A 15,333-nucleotide genomic window follows, 5' to 3' on the forward strand; every position below is an offset into this window, starting at 1 on the left:
TGTCTTACTCAACTAGGGAACAGTCCTTTGGAAAGAAACACTAACTCAGTGGTGAAGCCTCTTCAACATGAATCAGCGTTTTCTTCATTAAAAACAACTGTCCTTGTCATGAGATACAGGGTTTTTTGTACATGACCAAAGAACAAACTTGTAAATGTTACCGTAAAAATTAAGCATTATCACCTCAACTAATAAGTTATATTTAATTACTAAAAATACCTTCATATTTAACAGCCAGGCAGGAAACAAAATAGTACAGTCTCCACATATACCAATGTGGCACCGCTTGCTGGTTATTCCAGAGTTGTGGGCATATTCACCATACAGGAAATAGTATCCAGCCATTAAACAACTAAGCCGTCGAGATAGGTAAATGTGTTGTTTTCAAATGAAACTGTAAAGCACCTAAGAGGAAAACAATGCACTGTGCTCCTCCAGATATTAGCGTGTAACCACCTCTTAGAAAATCCCCCAGTACTGGCCGATGTGGTGAGTGAGTCTTGCCATTGGTGATGGCCATGTTTATATACTCTGTAAACCCTGCTCAGGGGACTGTGTTTCCAAGATCACCTTCTCTGTCTAAGTGTTCTGATTTCCAGTTATTGACTGATGAACTCTGACTCGACGCTCTCCCTTGTGGCAGAGTCTGCATGCTGTCCCTCTGACCTCTGATTCTCAGCTTCAGTGTCACCTTCCCACAGTGCCTTTGGGTTTCCTTGGGTTGGTTACTGGTGCTGGCTTAAGTGATGCGCTTCTGTCTGGCACACAGAGTTCCTCCCCACCCCCAGGAGCACCTCCTGACAGGGAAAGGGGCTGCTGCTGTGCATTGGTGTCTCTCAGTGCTTTGGGTTAATCTTTGGACACAGCAAGGTCTTCTGGTAGCATAGGAGGCATTTAGAAATCTGCTGGCCGGATCATCATGGTTGTGGCCTTGAGCGAGTAGCCGGACCCCTTCCAGTAGTACCACTTGATCCCATTGAACTTATTTGTATTCTGCTTTTGTGGGTAGTACTGTCCATTCAAGTTGGAAGGACCACACGCATCAAACCACCAGCCTGTGAAAGTGAAAGACAGAGGGAGTAAGAAGTAGGTAGTGGCACCTGTGTCAGCACGAAGAGGCAGGCTCAGGTGTGCGAGTCAGTTCCCAGCTCAAAGAAGGTGCACACACACCCTCACAGTGTGGGAAGAGCCACTTTGGTTTGTTGCTCCCCAGACACACACCTGTGCAGTCACAGTTCCATTGTGGTGTGTGCTCTCACACACTTTCTGTTCCTTTTGTGCAGAGTCCTTGCAACATGGAAAAACGTGGGTCGGTGCTGTGTGAAAAGCCTGTCGTGCATTGTTGCATTGTGGGGTGAATATATGTATGTAGGAGTCCTGACCAGGTCAGGGCAGATGATTACCACCCTCAGACTGTTTTGGCTGGAATAGAAACCGTGTGCCTAGTGCTCCATGGAGCTAGGAAAAAAGAAACTTTAAGGCTATAAGGTAGAACACTAAGGGAGAGTCAGTAGCAAAGACCTTCCTCATGGGTAGCTCTGGAGCCCACAAATAGGAGCATGGAGGGTGGTAGATTTGCCATATGAGTTCTGATCTGAATTCATCTCTAAGCCTCATCTGGGGAAGACTGATTATATGAGATTGTATGATAGCATTTATGTTTGTTTTTAAATACAGAAAACAAGAGTTGTTGGTAAAGAATGTGAGTGAAATACCAATTCAGAGGCGACCACCTCAGGGCAAGAGGGATATACACAGTAAGGCATCTTCTCTAAAAAAATGTTTCCTGCCATGGAGTGCCGCTGTCTTCCTGGCTACTGCTGCCTGGAGACCCTCCTAGCTGGCACCTGTGATACGTGAGGGTGTATAAGAAGATCCTGTGTTGTGCAAAACTTGGGTCAGTAACAGATCTGCCTTAAACTCCAGGCAGGGACCTTCTATGTTACTGTGCCTGCACACATCTCCCTCCTCCATAGGCCAGCTTCCCCATGGGCCCTCACATGGCTTGGAACATGGCCTCCTTCAGCCTAGACCTCCCTAGTCCTTCCCTGGCTGCTTGCCTCTCCCCCAAGCCCCAACCTCTCCCAGCTCCATTCTCAGCCCCTAAATCTTGAACTAGGTAAATAAATGGATGTGTCCTTGATTATGAAGCTGCTCTCCTGCTCTCTGGGGTAGCAGCACACGGGTGGTCTGGAAACAGCCAGCCCCTCCAGAGAGGTCTTAGTGTGGGAATGGCAGGCAAGACTTGGGGTTAGGTGTGTTGCAACCCCAGAACCCACCCCCCATTGTTATTTGACTTTAAAGAGTATTGTTACACAGAGATGAGAGGTTCTAGCCCCCTTTACAAAATCTTTCCTTTGAATAATTACAAGTAATGGGGGCAACTCATGCCACCAAGTGGCCACTCTGTTCTCCCTGAAACTCCGGTATCTACTATAAAGTGGGTCCTACTTCTTCCATGAAATTTCAAGTTCTGAATTTCATTTCTGTTTTGTCAATAAACCCTCTTATTACTGTTGATGCAAGGATTCTTGACAGAGGGGTACATGTGGTTCAAGCTCAGATCTCTTACTTGTCTTAGCAGTAACTTACATTTTTATTTAATTACATTTTATTTATTTATGGTGGGGTCATGCTGCAGCACAGGTGTGGAGACCAGAGAACAGCTTGAGCTAATCAGTTCTCGACTTCCACCCAAGGGATCCAGGGATCAAACTCAGGTTGTAAGGCTGGACAGCAAGCACCTTTACCACTGAACCATTTTCCAGGCCTGAGCTAGGGGCTCTTACCAAACTTGGAACTCAGGGCTTCAGCTAGACTGACAGGCAAGCAAGCCCCAGCACTGGGGTTGAAGGAGCTCATCACATACTTAGCTTTCCCAGGGGTCCTGGAGGCCTGAGTGCCAGTCTTCGTGTTTATGTGTCAGGACCCTTTCCCACTGAGCTGTCTCCCCTGCCCACTCAGTGTTGTAATCATCCGATACGTATAAGAATCATGATGAGAGACAGCTGAAAAGTCTTGACTGGATATTAAATTAAGCAGAAATGAAGTAAGATGGAGCTAGATTGTTTCCTTTCATCTGGTCAATAAGCACCACCTCAGAGCTTGCTGGATCTCACATATCCACTTAATTTACCTGGGCTCACTCTAGAGGACACACTGTTGGCCTAGTGACAATTCAAGCTCCATGTCATGTTCTCCTGTCATACTTGGGCCAAAAGGAGGAGAAACCAATATACTGGTATCCAGCTAGTATGTCTTCCCATGAAAGTAAGGCCACTGTCCCCATGCCAGCCTGAGCTCCATGCTGCCAGCCTTCCAGGCTACGAAGTTGCTCCTTGCCAACACAAATAGGAACTGAGTCGCCCTACCTCCCGTGAGCATCTGGGAGCACTTGCAGATGCATTTGTCGTTGTCTGAATCCTTTGTGCTAAAATCACTTCCTGGTTGGCTGATGCTGCTTATTTTGCCCGCGGTGCCTGTAAGTCCTGTAAGGTGAATCCTGGAACATGCAAAGGAAAAAATAAGAGCTGTAACTGGCTGGGGTTGTTGATTCACCGTAGTGGAAAATTTCTCATGGTGAAGAATTCCATTCTACAGATCGCACCGGGGCTGGCTAGTGCACTCCAGTGCCTGCTCAGTACAAAATATTTTGCACTGGTATAAACAGGAACCAACTTATCATCAAACCCTCCGACAAAGAGAGATGTTTTCATGACAACTTCAACACATATTGCCTGTACCAGCATCAGGGGGTTGGCGGGGCTTTGTAATTCATTTTCCTATTGCCTCCAGATAAACAAAAGGGGGGGGCTACAGCACAAAGGGGTGTCCCCCACAGATACCCCCCCAACCACTATCCCTGCCAAATTGGTTCTGGAATAACCAGATACCCTCTCTGTGTTCTGAACGGGTGGGAGTTAAAGGGTAGAGAAACTAGGAGATAAGGACTGGCTATTGAGTTTGGGGTAGAAATCTACAGCGTCATATAGAAAGTAAATTCCGGCAGCTGTTTTGCCTCAACTCTGAATACTCGTGTAATAACCCTATCCCACCTTAGGAAGGGAGTGAATGTCAGTGCTCAGATACCTGGTCATGGCCCACACTGTTAGACTGTTTCCAAAGTGTGTCTTGCAGCAGACAACTGTTCAGCAAGGAGAGGCTCAGGGAAAGGCATAATCATTCAGTTCATTTACTGTTTGGGTTTTGAGATGGGGTTGCACACTGGAGCTCAGGCTGGCCTGGAATCCACTATACAGCCCCTATTGACATTGAACTTGTGGCAGTCTACCTGCCTCAGCCTCCCAGTGCTGTACTTACAGACAGGTGCAGCATGCCCAGTTAGAACATATGCTTCTGTAAACTATTACATCACTGCTGTAAACTGCCTGTGGGCAGGGTGCAAGATAGGTCAGAGCTGGGTTTCACATGATAAGGTGGCTGTGAGGGTGCCATGTTGGTGTCTTGGCATGCCAGTGCCCAGCTCCAGGAGACTAACATGCTGAATCCCCGTGACAAGATGAGCTCTAGACACAAAAGGCTCTGGGCCAAGATTCCATAAAGGAAATCCCTGCCTAGGTGACTGGAAAGTGTCCTGTTAGCCCCAAAATGTGTTCTTCTTTGTAAAGCCTACTACTCTTGCCAACCAGCACCTTTGGACTCAGTTGTCAGGCTCTCACATGGGGACAGAGAGAGGAGGGACCAATGCCCAGGGCTGTGCCACAGGTATGCACAGTGGGTGTTCATGGCAGCTCTAGGACACCAGATGCTGTGTGTGCAGTACTAGCTCTTACATGTTTGGCATTCTGAAACATTTCTTTCCCTGAGCCTAGGCAGGCAGGATGTGTGCTACCCCCATAACAGCCCCCCTTAGGTTCGTCTTCCTTTTCAGTCTCTTGTCTTCTTTGAAAGGTCAATGCTCAAGGGACTCATTAAGTGTCCCCCAAAGGCAAGTAATATAAGAGAGAAAGCTATTTTTATTAGTCTCTATTTGAAGGGTTGTTCAATTTTAGATCCTTTGGAGGCCTACCAGATAAAAGTACATTCCTTCAGATCCATTATTAAGAACAGCCATGAACTGGCTATGACAGCGCCCATGCCTATAATCCTAGAATTTGAGGGATTTAGGTAGGACCATCAGGGATTTGAGGTCATCCTTGGCTACATACAAAGTTTTAGCCCAGCTTGAGCTACATGAGACCCTATTTTAGGAATCCAGAGGAGAGGGCAGGGAGTCGGAGGTCAGGCAGGCAGACTGACTATCCATCTGTTGCATACACCTTTCTTATGCACTTTTCAATTTTCTGATTTTCCTTGTTGGCAAGAAGCACAGCCAGGTGTCTAACCTCAATCAATCTCAGCTGTATCTCCCTCCACTTTCCATATTATCATCCTGCTAATGACTGTAGCAAGTTTTTATGGGGTATTTGTTTTACATCTCCAAATAAATTAAGCCTCCAAAGCCAGTTTTCTTTTCAAATACCATAATCAAAATATGTTTGCATTTCCAAAGGAACCTCAGCTTAAGATATTTTTATAATGTCAGTATGGAAGGGTGCTGACCCATTTAGTAAAATCTCCTTATATAAACAGGCTAATTCTTCATTTCTGTGTTTCTTCTTTAAAAAAAAAAAAAAAAAAAAAAAAAAAAAAAGAATTAATTCCTCTATTGTAGCTTCCTAACTGCTGCCAGTTAAGAAAATATTTAGCTTTGAGATAGCACAATGAAGATCACTTGTGTCTCAGAACCCAGTGACTTCTGGGCTTTGGAGTCAGGTGGGACTTGCTGGGGGTGAGGAGGGTCTCCCGTTCCTCCCTTCCCTCCAGAGAAGCCTGATCTATCCATGAACTTCACCGAGAGCCTCACCAGCTGTTTCAAAGTTACGTCAGGCCTTGTGTGTTTTGAAAACAGCTTCTGAATCCTCACCCGCTGTCTGTAAAATCAGGCTGTTCTGGGCAGCACGTAGCCCTCGGGTCAGGCCCCAGACTCTGAGCCGGCTTCCCTGTGCTGTCCACTGTGACCTCTGTAGGACATCAGCCAAAGACATTGTAGTCAAGCTTCCTCCCCTCAGGGCTTGGGCACCACGGAGATGGAGGTCGCGCTGTGGGCCATGGCTTTGTTTGTGGAGTGCCTGTTGTGTGTCACTTGCCCTCTGTGGCTTCAGTAGGTTTACTACGTGCTCTGTGAACACAAGCGAGCACCAGGTGCCCACATCCTTTGGGCGCCTGTGGTCAGCTGTGCTCAGACCTGTTTCTTTGCCACCGTCCCACCCTTCCTGCCCAACACCCCTGTGGAACTTGGATTTGAAAGCACACTGAATGCACACTGAGTCCAGAACCTCGTGCATTGGTCTGGTCATCCACATAGAAAGCCAAGTCCTCGCTGATCTCCTCCTAACCCTGCTTTATAGCCAAAGAGTGAGCAGTCAGGGTTGCCCACGCTCTTGGAACATTTGTGGTCACTGTCATCAGATGGGTGGGGATGAGCCAAAAGCTAAGGGGACACTGTGACTAGGGTGTTCTTTCTGTTTCTTAATTTGGAATTTAACACAACTAACTGCTTAAACTTTAAAAAAAAAAAAAAAAAAGAGCTAACTTTTAATACCTTTGGGGAAAAAACAATGACGGCTGTTACATACAATATATATCAAACGGATATATCAAGTCCACTAATTCTACAGGGGCTCTGAATTGCACATTGTATACTACATAGCAGCTCCTCTTAGCGCACACACAGGCAAGCAACAGATGCAAAAAGGCTCTCACAGTTTCCTGTACACTGTTTGTCCATAGTTAGAAATCTGTCCTCTGTCAATCAATCATCGATCTATTTACCTTGCAGTCCTAGGGACTGAATTATCAGTCTTGCCCATGCTAGACAAGTGTTAGACTAGTGAATTATATCAGGAGCAGAAAACTTGAATCTTAAAACTAGAGAAACTTGCAGTGCCTCTGAGAAACAGCAGTTCAGTATGGAACAATTCTGGATCTTGTTTGGGTAATCATGGATGGCTCTTATTTTCTGGGATAATTACTCAGAAAGGTCCTTTGATTTTTCTCAGTGACAACTTACCTATAATTGAACTCTTCACTGGAGAGGTAAAAGTGCTCATACAGTGAGTGTGCCTCATTGCCTTCCCAGTCCTTCAGCTGTATCTTAAGCACATAGCGATGCCGATTGGTCACCTGTGAGACAAACTCGTTCCCCAGCCAGTACTCTCCCAGAGGGCTCCCGAACCCCTGCAACCAAGAGCAGTTCAGTTGATCTATGGTTGTTCCATGTGTCATCATACAGTCAGTAAATGGTACTCCCTAGTAGAGATGCAAGGTCTTACACGCATGCAAGTTTTATAAATTAATTTTAAGAGAGAGTGAATGGGGGTGAATATATACCACATGTGCTTGTGGAAGGCATCAACACCTTGGGTGTTAGCTCTAGCCTTCCACCTTATTTGAGGCAGGGTTTCTCACTACTGCATACACAATGCTAGCTGGCCCACAAGGTTCTGGGGAGTCACTTGTCTTTGTCTCTCATTTTGTCATAGGATTACAGACTTATATGGGTTCTGGGAATTCAAACTTGGGTCAACAGCCTCACATAGTAAGCATTTTATGCATGGATCATGTCCCCAGTTCAGGAAATAGATTTTTTTTCAAGTCAAGTTTAGGGCTAGAGAGACGGTTCAGCAGTTAAGAACACTAGCTGCTCTTCCAGAGGACCCAGGTTGGATTCCCAGCACCCACTTGGCACCTGTCTCTAACTCCAGTCCCAGAGCTTCTGACACCCTCACACAGACATTCATGCAGGCAAAACACCAATGAATATAAAATAAAATAAAAATTTAAAAAGTCAAGTTTAAGGAACTTAACTGTAGTCAGAAGAAAATTGCTGTTAGAATATTTAAAGTCACTAGCATGACCATGAGCAAAGATGTAATTGTAATAGCTAAGCCCATCTAGGTACCGTAAGACACAACTACAATAGTGACATTTATGCCATTGGAGCCTCACAGCAGAGCAGCTTGCCCAGACAGAGTGTTCTGTATTATATTTCAGTTACTTTGACTACAACATTTCTTAAGAGAGACAGAAATGCCGGGCACTAAGAACCATATCATAAATAACTTCTTCAGAAGCCATTGGTCAGCATCCGCCCTTACCTCTTTGTATTCTTTCCATGTTCTCTGGAAGTCAACAGTACCATCTTCCCGGTGTTGGATGACTGTCCACCCACCGCCACTCGTGTCCATATCACAGTAGGCCTGCAGGGAAAAGTGCACAGTCATTAAGTGCTCAACATCCATGACCCAGGCCTTTGTAGTAATGACTTCTTCCAAGACGGCTTTGTGATAACTTGTGGGGTAAATTGTTGTCCATTGTTAGTGTGTACTGGAGGCATTTAAAATGGTGATGATCAGCAAGCAATGGAATCACATGACAACGCTGGTGAAAACTGGCCTTGCTGCTCATCGTGTGCTCTGGCTAAAGAGTCCCACCCCATAGTTGGTTTAGGGAGTGATTCCTTATTGTTGGGAGACTGTCATATTCTCTCCAAATCCCATATCGTTAACACGTAGAAAACCACAGACTTGTGTTCCCAGCATTGACAACCCTCACTGCCAGCTACATCCATCCTTTAGAATAACAGTTAAATCACTACACAGTACCAAACTCTCCTCACCTTTTCATGATTTGAAGCTGCTGGGCTTCCATTGTGTGAGGGGAAAAGCCTGTTTATTGGTGCATTCCTGGCTTGTGGAGGGCCAGCACCATGTGACCTGGCTTGGCTAGACAGCGCTGACACTGGGGTTTGAGTTTAGGCTTCTGCACACTTCCTTCGCTGCCCATGGCATTTCTCCCCAGTGTTTTATTTCTGCTTTTAAATTGCCTCAGTGGTCTTAAAAAATTTTGTTCAGAACACAAAATTCTTTGGACTTGCATGCTTAATTTCAGCTCAGCTGGAGTTTTATTGTATAATTAACAACCCTTGAAAGTAAGATTATATAAATACTTTTCAATTATAAGGTTGCAGCAGTACCCCCCCAAAAAAAAGTTTTCCAGAGAATAAGATAACTTCCTACAGCACACATGGTGGGAATATTAAGGTTCACAACCAGTTATGAATATTCTTCCTCTTTTGAGTACCATGGTTTGTGGAGACTAAGGAAGACTATCTTGGCAGGTTTAGCCTAAATATAGCTACTCTATATTTGTGAGTTAGGATCCTGGGGATGAGAGCTAAAGGACTCATGAGAGCCTCTCGTCCTGTTTGTTGATACTGCCTAATAGGAACCACACCCCCAAGGAATCCATGTGGTCTGCCATGTCGTTCACCTCTGTCACTCATGGACGTTGATACCTCTAATAGATTGCTTTGTTGGGGTGTCTCTCCAGCACTATTCTACCTCTCCATGAAGACCTTGGGCTCATGTCACCTTCCCCATGACTGGTGTTTAGAAAGGTACATGGATTTAACAAAATTATATTTATTCATAAAAAGATTATGTCTTCAGTAAAATTATACGAATAGACATAACAGATCTGCTTTAGGAACCCCCTGGCTGTTACCATGTGCTGATGCTGTTTTTGTTAATTAACCACGATTGTTTGAGTCCCTTGCATGCAATCTGCCAGATATTTCACATGAGTCACTTGCAATCTCACCACCACTATGAACTCTTGAAACAGTTGACTTAACACTGGTTCATTTGGTCATTTATTCAGCTTGTAGTGGTGAAAAGTATTCGAACATGGCAGCCTCCTTAATTCCTGTGTCATATCTTTTCCCTGACATCATGCTGCCCCAAGCAGAGAAATTTGAACCTTTTGACAATAGACAAAAGTCCTTTATCCCAGATCCACACTGAAGTCAATTCATGAGAAGCCCTTCCTCTTATTTGCCTGTGATCAACCAATTGACCATAGCTGGGCCATTCTGTCAATATGTCACCTTAAAACTCTACTTGGAACACTGATTGAACAAGCTACACTAAGGTAAGGACCTAGTGGCTATGCACAGAATTAACTCCCCAGCATCCTCAGTGACACATTGGTAGGTGAGAAGAAGTGTTTGTAGTGAGCCCACCCTAGTTCTAATAATACCCAATTCCTTGGTGTCAAAATTATCACAATGGAGGTAGTTGCTTGATGATATTTAAAGCAGGCTTCCTCTGTGCAGGAAACCATTTTGCCTTGTGGAAGTCAGAAGCAAGACTCCCAGCTTTGAGGATCACTGCTAGTACATGAATAAATTTCATGAACCACGTTTTTCTTGTCTTTGACTCCATTAGTAACCATGACAAAGTTACTAGAACATTCTCTTAATAACTTTGCCCAGATTTTTAAGAAATGAAGAACAAAGCCTTTGTGGGAAACAGAGCGTCATGGTTCACTGGGTTGTGAAATTTGCAAAAAAGATAGTATTCTGGTAGAGTACCCACATAGCCAGGAGATGTTCAGTGAAAATATGGCAAGGATCAGACCAAGATCTGAAAGGCAGCAGTACTCTGTGCAAGGCATGCCTGCTTCCATTACAACAAACCTGGAGGGCGCTTAGTGTTTTTGATTTGCGTGCCTGAGCCTGGCACGAGGACCCAAAGCCCAAAGCTTTTCAGCAAGTAATGCTTGAGTTAAGTGCTGTGCTCCTGCTTTGGGCTTTGGTGAGGTGAATAAATAGCAGACGTCCATAAGCAACAGAAGTCTGAGAAATCGAGGGAAGGAAACAATTGTGCTTCTAACTAGCAAAACACATACATGCTTGTACTTCTCACGGATGCCCTTTTACAGTGTGTATCTTACATCCATGAAAACCTAATGTAAAGGTGAGGTTCACTAGGCACTTAAATTAGTTAAACTGGTCAAATATAATGTTGTAATACTAAAGCCTTTGATGTGAGTGACATTTCCTTTGCATTAGATGACTGTGGCTGCTGTGACCCCTCATGTAGGCTCCATGTATTATTTTTTCCAGAGCCGTCTCTGGTGCTATGCTTTGACTGTCATACCTTGCAAGGTCGAGTGACAGATCAGTAACACAAGATCACATTGTCATTTATGGAACACCAAGTCTGGAGGGAAGTTTAGAGATAACAGTGCAATGCAGGCCAGTTATTTTAATTTTTAGAACTTTATTTTATTAGTGTGTGTGTGTGTCTGTCTGTCTGTCTGTCTGTCTATGTGTGTCTGTGTGTGAAGGGGAAGCATGTAAGTAGAAGTCAGGACGATTCTGAGAGTTGATTCTCTCCTTCCATCTTGTGATTCAGGAAGCACAGTCCGGCCATCAGACTTGCAGGGCAGTCACTTTACTCACTAAGCCATCACACCACCCATAGGCCAGGTATTTTAGAAAAGAAATTAGGGCTGTGAAAAAAACTTACTGTCCCTTGCCGTATAAATGGATTTAGTTTTACTGTGAATATCTAAAAGGAATATAAATCTGTCTCTAAGCATGACCTAGACACATAACCCAAAGTACAGGCTCTTTCCATCTTTGTGCCTGTCAAGCATGGTGTTAGGTAGGAGATGGCACTAACCCAGAAGGGCATCCCTAGAGCACTGTGAGTTTGTGACAGTGTAGTTCTGGGAGTTTTCACAGTGGGCTCTCAGCTTCTATCCATTCTGGGTGCTACTGCAGGCCAAGATCATGCAGGTATCTGGAGACAGACAGCTGAATGCAAAGAACTGTCTTGCAAGCTGCATTGCAGATGCAGCAGAGACGCTCAGCCTGGGGTTACTTGTTTTTCATCTGCAGCAAACTCTACAGTTTCTCTCCTTCCAGTGCTCCCCTTCTAAGCCACCAGGGACATTAACTGATTTTCAGGGTTGGTTTAAAGCAGCATGAATGAATTAGAGAGATTTCTTTGGAAAGTATTATCCTAAATAGCACAGTTTTATTTTTTTTAATTCATAATCAAAGTGTATGTTACTGTTTCAAATTCCACATCTTTAAACACTTAAATGCTAGTATTTTTCTTTGATAGCATGTTAAATTCTGAAGATAATACTGAGTTCAAAAAGATACTACTTCCAGGAGCCTCTGAAATTTCCGTTTTGACACAGCATCCCATGAATTTTTTGGAGTCATGTTGGGGAATAGCAACTCTTATTTTTAAATACAACTATACCTATCAACATGAAGCGTGTACAGATGTCCAGCTTTCACATAACCCTTCACACTGGTTCTTGTGTAATGCTGTTCTGCCTCTCAGAGAAGCTACCGGAAGTGATTTTCTGAAATACAATCTCCCAGGGCTTATTCGGGGTGTATCAGTAAACCGGGCCACTTGTGGATGGCCTGGCCTGCCTATGTGTTAACCTGCCCTGTTGGACAGGGATGGGGTTCTGTCTACTTTCCACAGATAGAACAGATACTGAACTTCCCCATATAAGATGAAAAAGAATTACACCCTTAGCCAGTGTGCTTGGGTCTTTGGGACCACACTGAATGGGGTCATAGTCTTCCGCTATGAGCTGTGGAGGCCCGGACTTCCTGGAAGCCCTGTGAGCAACTCCACATAGAAAGAGTTGTTCCCAAAGTGAAGATAGCAGCACCCTGGTGTGAAGCAAGACTGATGTAGAGGTGTTGGCGACCTGGTGACATGTGCTCTGTTCAGCCCACGTGCAATCTAAAACAACAGCAGTGCCCAAGACACTTTTCAAAGCAGTGAAAGTGTTTTAGTTTGAGGAGTGTCTTGAGAAAGAGGGTCTCAGTTACCAAGTTAGTGTTGAACCACCTCTGGGCACAAGTCAGCCTCAGAAAAAATGACTGACTTTATCAAACTTTGGCTGCTAAGTTCACGGCTTTCTACAGTTTATATGACAAGAAGGGAAGTGTGTGCAAATTAGTCCCTTCTGACCAGTTGTATTCTCAGTGAACTCCCTCCAAAGTGGAATGTAGTTATTCCTTGGAGAAATGATTAAAAGACAGACTCTGATTAATCCAACTTCAGTTCGGAGACAATACATTCATTAAAATCAATGAGATGATGCCATCACCTGCAGTGGAGGTTGGGGGAATAGAACACCTGAATGTGAGCATTATTTCAGTAGAACATGCTTGTAGAGGGAGGTGGAGATGCAGGGCCATGCTCTATGGCTGGCAGTGACAGAGCTCTCTGTGTATGCCTGGGAAGGGCACAAGATATGGATACTCAGGGGTAGGGGATGTAGTGATGTAGGGGAGTCCCTACAGCTCCCATAGGATACCCTTCCTTACCTTAATCTCCTCTGTGGAGTTGGGAAAGGTCAGCGTGTAGATGCCACTGGTGGTGAGTCCTGACTTGAAGACGTCCGCACAGTCTCTGAAGGTGCTTTGCTCTTCTTTGGGGATGGCAGCAGAGCCCTTAGCTGTATTTAAAAAGCAGCAGGACATTTAAAGGGGTTTGTGAATGGAGAGAAGCCTGTAATTCAAGACCTAGCCGTTTGTTCTCATGTAAGCAAGACAGGCTGTGCATGCCCAGAGTTACTCTTGAAGCACACTTTCCTTTCACTTTGGAAAATTCGTACAAATAGCTCAAACATATTTATTTACTTGTGTGTTTGTGTGTGTACATATGTGCACATGTATGTGCCATCCCGTGCATATGGCAGACAGAGGACAATCTACAGGAGTACGTTCTCCTCCCACTGTGTTAGCCCTAGGAATCTAACTTAGGTTTTTGGAGGCAAGTACTTTACCCACTGAGCCATCTTGCTAACTTCTTACTCCCTTTTAAAATCAGCTGTGTGTAATATGGGTACTTCATAACGACCTGTAATAAACCACTCCTTAAAAAAAATCTTTCTTGTCCAGACTTGAGCACCTAAAACAGCATTCCCTCCACCATCCCCCGAATCCCTTTAGCTCATTGTCCTAATAGTCAGAGTGTACACTGTCTGTTCTTTTTATGTCTGAATGTAAGTGTTTAATCTTTTTTAGAGTATTAAATGGAGGGCTAAAAAGTGTTAGGTAAGAGTATTTGCTGAGCAAGCCTGAGGACCAAAGTTAGTCCTCTTAATACCTATATAAAAATCCCGGCGTGAGCCGGTCAGTGGTACATGCCTTTAATCCCAGCACTCCGGTGACAGAGGTAGATAGATATCTGTGGTAAAGCCAGCCTGGTCTACAGAGTGCATTCCCAAACATCCAGAGACCATATCTCAGAGGCGGGAAGGATTCCAGTGTGGCAGCACATACCTGTAACCCAGTATGCTGCCACATACCTGTAACCCCAATGCTTGGGGCTAGGAGATGGGAGGATTACTATACCTCATTAACTGCCAGCCTAGCTCTGGTTCAATAAGAGACTCAAGGGAAGAAGGCAGAGAATGCTGAAGGAGGATACTCAGCATCTTCCCCAGACCTCTCCTTGCGCACACACACACACCTCTCTACAGGCACCATATCCACATAGACATCCAATATTGAATGTGTATACATAGTATCTTTGGGAGGTCAGTAAATGTGACATAATAGTCTGCATCTTTGCAGGAGCACAATGCCTGTTTATCTAATGTGTTTAAATTCTTTAAGCCCAGACTTTGTAGGCTTATGAAATTCCTTCAGATTTCAATTCTGCCATCATTGTTTCAACTTTCCGTTTTTCACCCACCCGCCATTTCTACCTCACAAGCACCAGCTGAGGGGACATCATTAAATAAACCACCGTAAGAATGAAGTCAAATTCAATTAGGAAAAAAAAAAAAAAAAAACTCTACAAAAAAACACTACAATGATGGAACATTCCATGTTTAACTAATGACTGAAGATTCTCCTTTCTTCCCTCCCCCACCCGTCACCCCCCCAGTAAGTAAAAGAATCTAACAGTAAAATGGTAATGATGAAGGCTAAATATGTTTAAGAGCATGGACAGAGATAGGAGCTAGTGCCACCTTGGTACCAACTGTGCACCAGCCACAGGGAGTAGGGGACTCTCGCTTGTGTCTCTAGCCTTCCTTTGGGCCCAGGGCCAGTTTGCCCATTTGAAAACCAATGAAAGATTCACTATAGCTTAATAGCTTGCCAGCCTCCTCCATTTGACTGATGATGGAACTAACTCAAGATGAGAACCTCGCAGCCTTGAATCAAACTTATCTCTGTGCGTTGGAGTGGCAGGTGTCAGTAAAGGCTCACTTTGCAGGCATGAGGACTTGAGTTTCATCTCTAGAACTCACATCCAAAACAAAGCCAGACATTGCAGCACACACCTCTAATCTCAGTGCTGGGGAGGTAGGGATGAGGAGATCCCTGCAGCTCCTTGGCCGGTGAACCTCACCTACTCTGCTCTCCAGGTTCCCTTGGGAGACTGTCCCTAAAGACAGAATGAATAGCACCTGAGAAATGACACCAGGGGTTGT

General features: G+C 44.6%; 1 protein-coding gene across 1 annotated transcript in view; it reads right to left on the minus strand.

Moving 5' to 3' along the window:
* Window positions 1–184: 184 nt before the first annotated feature.
* Angpt2 (angiopoietin 2) overlaps window positions 185–15,333 on the minus strand; it is a 50,707-nt gene continuing 35,558 nt past the window's right edge. The window contains exons 5-9 of the mRNA XM_051182082.1: window positions 13,214–13,344; window positions 8,160–8,261; window positions 7,073–7,239; window positions 3,372–3,502; window positions 185–1,055 (exon numbers count right to left, since the gene is read on the minus strand). Of these exons, the coding sequence (XP_051038039.1) occupies window positions 895–1,055; window positions 3,372–3,502; window positions 7,073–7,239; window positions 8,160–8,261; window positions 13,214–13,344 (692 nt within the window). The 3' untranslated portion in view covers window positions 185–894. The remainder of the gene's footprint in view (window positions 1,056–3,371; window positions 3,503–7,072; window positions 7,240–8,159; window positions 8,262–13,213; window positions 13,345–15,333) is intronic.

Source organism: Phodopus roborovskii, unplaced genomic scaffold (assembly GCF_943737965.1).
Source record: "Phodopus roborovskii unplaced genomic scaffold, PHOROB, whole genome shotgun sequence".
NCBI classification, from domain to species: domain Eukaryota; kingdom Metazoa; phylum Chordata; class Mammalia; order Rodentia; family Cricetidae; genus Phodopus; species Phodopus roborovskii.